At 34.6% G+C, this 13,554-nt stretch overlaps 1 protein-coding gene across 1 annotated transcript; it reads right to left on the bottom strand.

Moving 5' to 3' along the window:
• Positions 1 to 297: 297 nt before the first annotated feature.
• On the bottom strand, positions 298 to 2,967 carry LOC140875102 (ninja-family protein AFP3-like). Its single transcript, XM_073278645.1, has 2 exons — positions 1,898 to 2,967; positions 298 to 997 (listed from the first exon to the last, which is right to left on the bottom strand). Exons 1-2 carry the CDS (start codon positions 2,541 to 2,543, stop codon positions 600 to 602), a joined length of 1,044 nt encoding a protein of 347 aa, XP_073134746.1. The 5' UTR covers positions 2,544 to 2,967; the 3' UTR covers positions 298 to 599.
• Positions 2,968 to 13,554: the final 10,587 nt, after the last annotated feature.

Below are 13,554 nucleotides of genomic sequence, written 5' to 3'. Positions count from 1 at the left end.
GCGGGTGATGTGTAATTCCATGATTGTTCAAAATTAGTGGATCCCACGTGGGACCCACTGATTTAACCAATCATTAGCCGTCACGTTACCTGCAGGGCACTACCCTGCGAGTAGCATCCAAAACCGAAAGGATGATGTTTCAAAAAGTCAATTACGTGAGCAGGGTAATTTTAGAATGAAGTTTTGGTACGTCATTGTCATACCAAAAATGTTATTATACGTGTCTCGTGCTTAAACGAAAACTGAAAGAAGCGAAAAATTAGTAATCAGAGAGAAGTATATACATTTTCTCCAACTCCAAATATTTTTGAAATTTAAAATTCTCTTTTTAAATCTTTGCTTCCAATACAAGCTTGCATTGAAGAATTGATCAACCATTGAATCCTGGAAATCAGCTTGCCTATGTTATCTTCCAACATTCAATTTCCATCCTCATTCATCGAATCATCGCTCATATCGAATTTGAACCAAATTAATTTCCAAAGCTAAACTCTATATTCTCTTTATTGCTCTGCCACAGACGACATGGATAACTCAAAAATTTGTTAGCACAGATGTCCCTTTTGAACCCATTGCTCGCATTGATCTCGACTCCACCATTACAATAGGGACGAAGCGTAGGAATTTACAACTATATGTTTGAGGGGATGATCCAGATCCGTGCCTCCTGCATGGCCTACGAAGTCGGCAGGCGAATGAAACTTTCCACAGCAGATGCACATTATTCTAACTTCTTCTCCTTTCCCGTATTTGTACAGTATTCCATCCACTCTTCTTCCGTTGGGGCCGTTTCCCACCGTGAAAACACAAGGCATGTCCTCTGTTGCATTTGTCCCAACTTTTTGTCTTGAGGCATCAAACTTCTTAGACGCACTCGCAGGTATGTCTGATCCGGTGGTTTTACCCGTCTCTTGAGATTTCGAGCCTGAAGAACCAACATCTTTGTTATGTACTTTCAATGGTTGATTGCTGGTGGGACTTGGTTCACCGCTCGATCCTGCCATAGATATTTAACACACAAAAAAAAAATGTCAACAACAAAAATTCATATTAATTGCAAAATTTTATTAACGAAGGAATGTATTAAAAACATGTGTTAGCACAAGTTATCTGATATCAAATCCTGAAATCCCCAATGCAAAGTTCCTTAATTTTAGCAGAAGGCGTGAAGCGATTGAAGTGGTAGAAACAAGGGGTTATTCGAATATTTGCCAGACAAAAGTACCTCGTTACCTCTCGAAAAATGTTTAGGTGAGACTAAACACGAGCACGAGAGCGCAAGTCTTGGTTTGTTACATCAAAGAAACAATCGCAGAACGAAAATAGTTGAGTTCATCCGCGCCATAAGGATAAGAAAGGGACATGCTTATGAAAATGGACCGACGAAGAAACTAAACGCAATCTAACCAATCTTTAAACCTCAGAGACAGATGCAAGAAGCTGAATGGTTACATTGATCTTTTAGTGTCGCCATTTGAAACTATACTAACTATACAAAACGAAATCCGCCTAGAGATAAGGAAGTGAAAGATCTTTAAAATTATAACATTCGAAGTTCCCCCTTGAGATCACAAAAACACACAATGATGAGAATCTGGAAAAAAAAAAATCCATGAATACGGACAGTAGGTTAAATCTACTTTGTATACAAAGACGCAACACGATATACTTGAGTGTACAGTTGATGACAATTCAAATTTTCAAGAGTAGTCTCACAAATCTCACAGATCTATGTGCAAAAGCCGAGTCGATCTATATTTACAATGAAAACATCTACCTAACAGGATCCAACCCATAGTTTATCTACCCCACACAACAAAAACCCAATCATCAAACATATGCAACCAAATCCAATAAATCTATGGCCAACTTAAATATCTTCAAAAGATCAAATTACCTTGTCGAAATTTACCCTCCAAATCCGACACGCAAGACGAGCTTCCCGACCCCCCCGGGGACACGGCATTAGCCATAGCTACAATATCAGTTCCACCACCACAAATGGCTCGTCTAGCCGCCCAAGATGTGGAACCAAACCTTTGGACTTCCGAGTTCAAAATTCCACCACCACCACCAACACCATAAACTCCACCTACTTCTTTATCTTTATCACCCCTTAAATTCCTCTGCTTCTCAGACCTCCTCCTCTTAGCCTCCATCCTTCTCAGTGTCTGCCACTCCTTCCTCTTCCTCCACTCTTCCTCGGTCTCCACAGGCAGGGAAGACGTCCGAACCAGACCAGTGACCGGTATCGATTTCGGATGATCCTTATCATCTGTCACAACAGGTGAACACACTGCTATCGAAGAAGACCGCACCAAGCTCTTGCAACTATTGTCCACTCCAAATCTTCCCCCCAATGACAGCCCAAGATTCAACTCAATATCCTCCTCATCCTTGTCTTTCGACACCTCCAATTCACTAACACTACCCCTGAACCTCTGCAACAAGTCCCTCGAAAACTTGTTCACCGATACATCCAAAGAAAGATTCTCCATATCACTCGTTGTCAATGTTTTCTTTATCACATCACCATCCCCCATGAACAACCATCGAAAACATACACAAGAAAAAATATATATAAAAAAAACTATAGAAGCATTTTTTCAACCTTCAGGGTATATGGATGCATGTTGAAGTTCCTCACGGCATGATTCGCACAAGCTCATATGGAATAATCTTTTTCAACACCATGTTAATTAACCCCCCCGGAAGCTTCAAGATTCGATTTTTATGCAAAAGTTGAGCAAGATTTCGAGTCACGAACACAAAGCTTCCACTTCACCGATGTTTCCCTTGAAAACAGGAAAGATTAGAAAACAAGAACACCACACTCCAATGCGAAGAAGAAAACCCAATGAATGAATAATGAAAATCAAGAAAAACAAATTAAAAAAATGGTTGCCTCCCAAACAAACCCAAAAAAACATAAATAGAAGTAAAAACAAATGTATCTTTTTTTCCTACAAAAAGAATCAATCAAAATGACATCGAGGAAGGGGATAGAAAAGAGCTTGTACGTGTGATAAGCAAGACCAAAACCAAAAGCAATCAAGGAGGGAGGTGGAATGACGAAAGTGACCCTGGGTACTAGGTAAGGACAAGGAGAGAGGTGAAAATGCGACACGTGGGCGTGGATGAATGAAAGCCGTTGCAGGTGGTGTCGCTAGCGAAGTGGTGTAAGAGAAAGTGTCAGAAGGATGGGAGATTATAGCCTGTGTGCGGGCTCATGGAAGTCATGTGTGGGCATTCGAAATATAATAATGTTGGAGATTTTTCCCCTCAAAATAATAATAATAATAATGCTGGATTTTTTTCCAATTAGGATAGGGTAGGGGTTATGTGTCAATCCAAGATTGCGTTTCTTTTTCTTACTTCGACCGTTGAAAACTCCCACCAATTTATCAAGGGTCATGTGTCATGACGTTAGACACTTTTATCATGCTTTTTTCGGGTTAATTGCATCCACATCCCCTGTGAAAAATTTAAAAGACATAAAACTTTTTAAAAAATATTAATAGACTAATGCATCCCTCAATTTTTTAAAATGTAGCACATTTCACTCCTATGTTATACAAACTCGGACACATTTATACCATCTCATAGAGGTTTTTATGCTAATTTTTTTAAAACATAGGGTCTAACATGCTATTAATTTTACACAGGAGATTTTATGTCTTTTAAACTTTTCACAGGGGGTGTGGATGCAATTAGCCCTGCTTTTTTAAATATAAAAATAAATAATATAATATATAATATATATATATATATAATTTTTAGGAGTTTAAATATATATATATATATTGAGAATTTTGTGTCGAATCTGATATCTTGTTTCAAACATAAGACGTTGATGTTATATGGGTTATAAATCATCAACTCTATTATGTTTCTTTCAATTAAACACAAAAAATATCATAATACATAAAACAATGATACTACAAATCATATATAATTGTTTTGTTTTCAAAATCAAGCCAAAAATTAAATGAAAGTAGCGAAAATGAATTTTACTAAGGTTTTAAGTTGTTAGAACTTAGAAGCCAGTTCTAAGAATCAAAGTACAAAAAAAGAATCTATTTTTTAAGATTATACATATTTTGCTTATATTTTGAGAATATCAGATAAAGATTCGTCCTATAATTATATGTCATATCCAATTCATGTCCCAATAAGAATTAGGAATCTTTTTTTTCGATTCCATACTCGACAAGTATTGAGATCCGAATGTTTGGGATTCCGTCGGGTAGGTAAATAATATCCGTATTAAAAAATATATTTTCAATCCATGGAGGCTCTAAACTATGCCAAATGAAAGAAAGGATTATTTTTTTTGAGAAACGAGGAGGAACTAAGAAATTTTGTAAAGAACTAGTATGGAGTAAGATGGTGAATGGCTTCTTGATAACATATTTTATTTTCCACTGTAATGGGTGGAAAATTCCTACAACTTTCACTACCTTTTTTTATTCTTTAGAAATCGACAAACCGAGATTTTTTTCCTCATAAATAATTTCCTACGTACGCCACTAATCTCCCTGACATGCACAACCAAAATCGGCAAATTATGTAGAAGAACAATGGCAGTCCCATCCGGATCGAAAAATTTCAAGGGGTTCGAAAGAGATCTATTTCGATGAATACCGATACCAAAATCAAACAATACTTTCCACCGTTTGATTTAAGTGATATGATAAATAATACATAGATAAGTAATATAATGTAAATTAAAAATAAATAAGAAATAATAGTTAATACATTATTTGATTTGATGGATAGATTATAATTTATTTGATTTAATTGATGTAAAATTAATAATTAATAGATGAATAAATAATATGACTAGAATAACATGAAATTGAATGAGATAAGTTATACATATACATTAATAATACACCAAACCAAATAATGCTAAAAATTCAATGAAACACACATTATGAGTACTGAATGGAAACATTTAAGAAAAAATTTATTATCGATTTGTTTAGTAAAATCAAACTATTCAAAAGATATTGTTCATCAGGAAAATGCTGAGTCGGGGTTTTACAAAATGAAAACTTTTGTGGAGGTGGAAAAACTTCAAAAGTATTTAAAAACCAAAATATATAATAAATATGATAATAATAATAATAATAATAATAATAATAATAATATATTAATAATTCAGTTTGAAACGAGAATCCGAACCGATAAAAATTATATGTTTGGGTACTGTTTGGTTCGTGTTATAGGATAAATAATATTTGGATAAATAATAAAATATAATAAAAAATAAATAAAAAATGATAGTTAATAAAATAATTGATTTGACTGATATATTATAGTTGATTTGATTTGATTTTGATTTGATTGATTAAATTTTATATAAAAATGATAAATTATTATTTTGTTCTTTTAAAAAATAAATAAAATATGAATAATATTATTTATAGGGTAATATAGTAATTTAACTTTAATGATTTGATTGATATAAGATAAATGATTAATAATTTGATTGATGTAAAATAAATAATTAACAGATAGAAAAATAATATGATGAGAAAAACGAGTGATTGGATAAGATAAGTTATACATGGACTATTTATACTCGAGCCAAACGGTGCCTTGATCTTTCTCCTAAAATTAATCGGGATGAAAAAAATCTCAACAAGAATAGAATGAGATCCAAGATGATAAGAATTTTGGGAGATTTTTACTAGCCCTAATTATCATATCAAATAAATGTTTTTTTAAAAAAATATGCAAAACCTTTTTGGAGAATAAAAATAGATGCCCAAGAACCTTTTGATTGATTAATTAGTAGTCAAAGTTGCAATTGGTGTGCAAAGAACGTGGACTCCATCAATATAACAAATTACGCAATAATTGGGGACAGACACGTGTCAGCGAACAAATAAATTGGGGTCCCCACTCTAAAGATATTATTATGCGCTGGCTCCCTTCTCGAAGCTTGGGTTCTGATTCCATTTATTCCGGTGATAACATATATTTTTTTTATTCATAATTATTGATTTATAGTAATAGAAGGAGGTCTTTCTATCTGTAAATATAAAATAATATTCCCTCTTTCCAATATCAACGGATAAATATTGTATGTTTCATACATATTAAAAAAGTGTTTCGAAAAATAATTTTAGAAAATAATTTCTTATTTTAATTTTATTTAATAAAAATTTTAATAAAATAAAATAATTATACAAGTAATTAATGATATTAATTTAATTGAGGTAAAGTAGTAAAAGAATTGGAGAAATAACATTAATATGAAAACTAAACTATATATTTAGAACGGATGAAAAAGAAAATGTAGTATAAATGAGTGAAACATAGAAAATACTTCTTTATTTTCGATTATATAGATTTTTTATTTCAGATTAAAAAATTTATGGAAAAAACAAGTCATTATACAAATTTTATTTTCTCTATTATATATATTCATTCAAAAAATAGTTGTACATTTTTCAAAGTTTGTTTAATAGGCATATGTTAGGAAACAAATTATAAAAATATTGTTAAATATAATACAGACTTATATATTTGATACAAAAAAAAAAATGTGATCTAAATAATTGAGACGAAAATAATATTAAATATATATCTTCTTTTATTGGATTTTTTTAAATACAATTTCCTTTCTTGTATTTTATATAGTTAGTTTTATGATTTTCTTATGATGTAGGAACCCACATCCGCTACCTTTCGATACGCACTGAGTAAAAATCGGACCAACGCAATAGCCTGTAAACTACGCTAGTCAAGTAAACCGCATTAGACAAGACCTGTACAACAGACTAATACAAGTATGGCTGGCATACCGTACCGAAATACCGGAATTTTGGCATGCTGTACCGAATTTTTTTCGATATACAGACATTTTTTCGGTATACCGAATTTTTTTTCGGTATCTATACGGTATCAATATGGATTTTTTTCGTACCAAAGTTTTGGAATTTTACTATCGGTATCAGTATGAATTTTTTTCATACCAATATTTGTAGTAAGGTATATCGAAAAACCACCCCTAAATACAAGAAAGTGTTTGTAGAAAAAATCGAACTCTTGATCTTTAACCAAGTGCTCATTTATTCCATCAACTAAGACACCCTCTTGAAGGCTTTATGATCCTTATTTTTGTCCCCTAGTTTAGTTGTTTTCTTCGTTTACTCCTTTCATGTTTATTTCTTGATTGTCCTTGTGTTACTATTTTCGCTCAATTTTATGCATACTGTTATTATTATTATTTTTTGACAATAACTTGTAATCTTTATTAACCTTGAACATTGCGACTGGTGAAAAGGTTTCATCTTAGTCAACTTCTTTTCTTTGAGTATAACCTTTTGCTACCAATCGTGCCTTGTAGGTTAGTACCTTGCCATCAGGCCCAAGTTTTCTCTTGTAGATCCATTTACACCCTATTGGAACAATTTCATCGGGAGGATCTACTAAAGACCAAACTTGGTTTGTATGCATCGAGTCTATTTTTGACTGCATAGAATCAAGCCATAAATTAGAATCCGCATTAGAAATTGCTTCCTTGAAGTTTCTTGGATCACATCCAATGTCGGGTTCACTTTGATCCCCTTCAAGAAGAAGACCATATCGAACAGGAGGTCTAGAAGTCCTCTCGGATCTCCTAGATATAGGCATGTCCGTTGAAGGTTCTTGAGGTGTGTGGTCGTTATTTTGTATCTCGGGTTCTTCTCGAATTTTTTCGAGTTCCATCATCTTGCCTTTCTTATCTAATAAGAACTCCTTCTCCATGAAGGTGGCATTCCTCGAAACAAACACTTTTGTCTCATAAGGATGATAGAAATAATATCCGATTGAATTCTTCGGATATCCTACAAAATAACATAAGGTGGATCGACTATCCAACTTATCTTCCACTGTCTGCTTCACGTAAGCAGGACATCCCCAAATCCTTAAGTACGAATACTTAGGAGCTTTGCCATTCCATAACTCGTATGGAGTTTTATCTACTGCTTTAGTGTGGACATTGTTCAACAACAATACCGCCGTTTCAAGCGCATAGCCCCAAAAAGAAGGTGGAAGCTCAGTGAAGCTCATCATAGATCAAACCATGTCCAACAAAGTTCGATTGCGATGCTCCGAGACACCATTCATCTGAGGTGTCATAGGAGGAGTCCACTGAGAGAGAATCCCATTCTCTTTTAGATAGCTCAAAAACTTGGTACTTAAGTATTCTCCACCTCGATCCGATCGAAGTGCTTTAATAATTCTACCTTGTTTATTTTCTACTTCAGCCTTGAATTCTTTGAAATTTTCAAATGATTCAGACTTATATTTCATTAAATATAAATACTCATACCTCGAATAATCATCAGTAAAGGTAATGAAGTAGGTGTGTCCAAATTTAGTACCGATACTAAATGGTCCACAGACATCTGTATGGATCAAATCCAACAGGTTTTGACTACGCTCAGGCTTCCCTCTGAAAGTAGATTTAGTCATTTTTTCTTTTAGGCAGGACTCACAAGTAGGTAGAGAGTTAATATCAGAAATATCAAACATGTCCTCTCCCACTAGCTTGTTCATCCTCCTTGAGGAAATATGACCTAGCCTAGCATGCGAAAGGTTTGCCGGTTTTTGACTATCGTTTTTCCTTTTATTTGTTGTTACCAGTTTATCAACATAATTAATTGGAACGTCTTTTAATTTTAAGTTATATAGATCGTTTTCAAGTTGTCCATTTCCAATCAAACATTCATTCTTGTAAATATTGCAAATCCCATTCACAAAATTACAAGAAAAACCATCTCTATCAAGCATAGAAACAGAAATAATGTTTTTAACTAAATCTGGCACAAATAAAACATCTCTAAAAAATAACTTAAAATTGTTCTGCGAAACTAAATAAACGTCTCCCACTGCTTTGGCCTCAACTCTGGAACCATTTCCAAGCCTCAGCTGGGTCTCACCAATACTAAGCTTACGAATTCTTGTCATCACCTGTAAATCATTGCAAATGTGAGATCCAGTATCCAATACCTAAGAAGTAGTATTAAGTGAAACATTTATTTCAATGTAAAACATACCCTTTGCAGTTCGCAACTGCTCGAGGTATTCCTTGCAGTTACGTTTCCAATGACCGGGTTTCTTGCAGTGATGGCAAACATCTCCAGATATGTTCACGTTTGAAGCTTTTGTCTTGGCCTTCTTTTGTGGTACAATTTTCTTGGGTGGGGCAGAATGTTTCTTACCCTTTCCACTTGGCCCCTTCTTGGAGTAAGAAGAGGATCCAACCAAGAGTACCGGTTTATCCTTATTTAATGTGGCCTCATAAGACACAAGCATATTGACCATCTCTTCAAGGATGGCCTCTATCTTGTTCATATTGAAGTTCACCACAAATCCGTCAAACGACGAAGGAAGGGAAAGAAGTAACAATTCCGCATTTAGTTCATGCTTCCAAAGTCAAATCGAGTGTTACCAATTTTTCAATGAGCCCAATCATGTGTACCCCATGCTCACGGACCGAAGTCCCATCTCGCATGCGGCACGTCATGAGCTCTTTGACGGTGGCATACCTCTCTGACCTTGACTGAGCTCCAAAACGTTTCTTGAGGTGCATGTGTATGTCAGCAGCATTCACGACATCCTCAAATTGCCTCTGGAGTTCATCTGACATTGAAGCTTGCATATAGCATTTAGCCTTGACATCATGGTCCCACCATTGATCAAGTTTTGCCAATTCTTTCGGACTTATATTAGCCGGTGCTTCCTTTGGAGGATTCCTTTCTAACACGTAGAAAATTTTCTCCGAGTTTAGAACAATCTTTAATTTACGGACAATTCCGTATAATTTGCGCCAACCAATTTGTTTTGTTCGAGAATTGAGTATAGTGGATTGCGCGAATTCATTGTAATGAAATACTGAAAAGAAACAGATAATAATCAGTGATTGTTTAATTAATTTACTAAGACATAAAATATGGCGAGATTTAATTTTATGAATTTCACTCCCACTATTTTAACGATTTCACTACCCTCTAGTGAAAACGGGAAACTTGTTTCCTTAGTGGGAACATGGAGTCCAATTGACAAACTATAGTCCTGAATAATATCAGCCAACCATAATTTTCAAAAGGTAGAGCCCAATTGCTTCCAAAGCAACCCCCATGTTTTTACCTCATGTCCAATAAGGGCAAAATAATATGACGCCGTTTAATGTGACATGTCAAGATGACCCATCAATATTAAGTTGTGATGGACGGTCGCCATGTGGATCCCCCATAATATGAGCCAATCCCATGGGAGTTCTACCCAACTTACAACATGTGTCGATCCAATGTACAGCTTTTCGACGAACGGGCCCCCCCAATAATATGAGTCGGACCGTGCCCGCGGGTAGCATCTCATACATTGATCGTTGATGGAAGGTAGGAACATTTAAACAATATTTAAATTCCCTTTTGTTTATCTTGATATCAATTTTAAATCATATTTAAAATGAGAAATTTTTAATTTTGAAAATTGTCTCATCATGCAATATTTGTATGCTTGCCGGATTCATACAATTTAGTCTAAACAAGCATACAACAATAATATCATATATTATTTAAAGGACGATCAATCCCAATCACTAATCGACCCATGGTTGCCAATCACGAGTCTAAGTCCAATCCTAGGTGATATATAAGTATGCAATGCAATCTTATTACATTGAGCTTTCAATTTACATTTTTTCGGTCTTTATTGTCTGCTGGGCCCACCTTTGTCTTCAAATCTTTATCACCCACTAAGTCTAATAAATTTACAATAAATTTCGATTACAAGTAGGGGATACATATTTAAGGGTGGGAAAGAGCCATAAACCAGGCCCACTTTTTATTACAAATGACAATTCAAATTGGGCTATAAACCAAGCCCATTAATAAAACCCAACAACAATAAAAACAAATGTAAATAACCTAACATACACCTACCAAATTGGTCATGGCAATCGATCATCCTTTTATCCAATAATTAATTCAATAATTAAATAATTGGATAACATGCAATGGCATCATAATTAAAAAGATAAAATCAAATTTTATCTTATCCTTTCATAAGATCATATCTTATCATCAATTGTACCAAAATAATTAATTTTATAAAATCTAATTTAACGGATAAAATTTACAAATTTACCAAAAATTCAAATTTATCCAAAAATCAATTTTAAAAATTTCGGACTCAAACAATTTGATACGATGCCTTGTGGACCAATCAAAAATAATTTTCGATCGGACCAAAAATTAAAATTCCAAAATATTAAAATTTTAATTAAAAAATCAATTTTAATTTTTTTCGGGCTGCCTGAGACAATCTCGGGCAGCCCGCGCCCCAAAATGGGTCCCGGGCAGGGCAGCCGGGCAGCGACGATCGCTGCGCTGCCCTCGCTGCCCCGGGCAGCGACGATCGCTGCCCGATGTGCCCATTAAAATTTAATTTTAAATTTTTGTTTTTGTTTCAAAAACCCGAGGCCAAAAATTTTGTACAATCGATTAATTTAATCATTTGATCTGAGAGCAACCTGTCTCTGATACCACTGTTGGAACACGCGTTCTCTGATCACACGGATGTGATACCCGGAGCAGCGAAAGTTTAAAAATTTTATTTTTTGATATGGAACGATTCCATATCGTGGGTATCAAATCCTAACGATTAAAATCTTGCAAGTAAAAATATAAATACACAATTAAATATTTTTACCTATTCAAGCAAAGGCTTGATTATGGACTCCAACAGAATCTAATCTGCTCTTCTTGTAAATCCCGAGAACCGATGATTATCACGATCAACCTCCGGAATTAAGTCCACGAATATAAAACTAAAAGCCTCTGATTGATTGCACTAGAAATCAATCAGATGTTTATCGATGAGAATAAACAGATTTGATCTGTTAATTCAGAAAGTGATTTTTCGGAAAAATCACAGACCGAATTTTCTCAAAATGGAGAAGGGAATTTTTGAAAAATCCCTTAGAAATTTATGTAGTGTTCGAAAATTGCAAGGAGGAATTCTTAAGAATTTCGAACCCTACATATGTATATATATAATTTCTAGACTAGATTAAGTTATAATTATGTTAGGACTCTAACTTCTTAGGGCCCATAATCCATAACTTAAGCCCAACAAGCCAAACCCGTTATTATAAAAATTAATATAAAATTCATCATGACTCCTATTGATAAACCGATTTCACCAATGTGCACAGAAACCATTTCTGCACCTTTTAAAGTCAAGATAAATTTTCTGAATCCGAATTCAGTGATTTCCAAAAAATGCCCATCCCTATGTCATTTTAGGAAATTCCACTTCCTTTAGTTAAGAAGTCCAACTTCTCTTTCATTAAATTTAACTCTTTAAATTTAACTATCTCAACGGGGTTTAGTAATCCATTACTTGTGTGACCCTCAATGGTTTAGGGATACAGCTAGCCGTGGGCTCACAACTCCTTGTGACTCGGAACAACAATTTCCGACTTGCCCAACGAATCATGGTAAGAGCGTCTAGCAACATCGCCCCATGATTCCCTAGGTATCACTGATAGTGCCTGCAAGAACCAGTAGATTTTGGTTAGCGTACAGTATTGTCCCTTTATCCATATATCCCGATCGAATCAACAACCATTGGTGCATCGAGAGTCATTCGAGATTCGACAACTATGCATTACATCTTGGAGATCAAATAGTGCCATCGCATGTGTTACTAGGAAAACCGAGTAACCTAAAACACATCATGTACTCTGGCCAGAGATTCGTCACACTAATATCTCCTCAGATCGCATAGGATATCCACACTCGCAAGTATGTGGTGAATCCTTGACAACAAAGCATCGACTCCTATATGTGTCGTAACTGTACCCAATCCCGACACCTGTTGACCCAATAGAGTCGGTAAATGAGTCAAAGTACAGTACTAGCATATAGAGTCTCAATGATGTTTCAAGTAGTAAGGACTAATGGTGTACAATCAAAACCGCGGACTTTATCCACTCGATAAGTGATAACCACTTGGAAAGTCCGAATAAGGTAGTTCGATCATTCATCATATGAATATCCATTTGCATGCTTTGAAAATCTCCATGTCCATTACCAATGATACGTGGTACTTGGCATCACAAATGCTAGTCTCAATCTCGAGCGATCCTTATCCTTATTAGCGGACGACTCAATTGACTAGGAACTGTTTAGAATATACAGTGACTATAAGATGTGTTTCATAATAGTGATCTCTCTTTATTCACTATCTCATCTTACTTACACTATAGTATATTCAAGGTCTTTATCAAAACATCAATAGTATATCACAATATAACAATATGAAGAAAGAAAAAGAAAATGCCATTAATGAATGTAAATTATATTAAACAAAGATTGTTTATACATAGAGTCACAAAAGCCCTTAGCCACAAGTTGGCTAACCGGGCACCCACTCTTTCATCTAGAACTCAGATTCTTTTTATTTTGGTTCGGTATATAATATGTTTGATTACAGAAAAGTTCCGAAATAAGTATATTCTATGCACTAGATATGTTCAAGATCTAA

The sequence above is a fragment of the Henckelia pumila genome, chromosome 1 (genome assembly GCF_033568475.1).
Source record: "Henckelia pumila isolate YLH828 chromosome 1, ASM3356847v2, whole genome shotgun sequence".
Taxonomy (NCBI): Eukaryota; Viridiplantae; Streptophyta; class Magnoliopsida; order Lamiales; family Gesneriaceae; genus Henckelia; species Henckelia pumila.
Note: the sequence above shows the minus strand (reverse complement) of the source record. Positions and strands in the feature narration are given on the sequence as shown.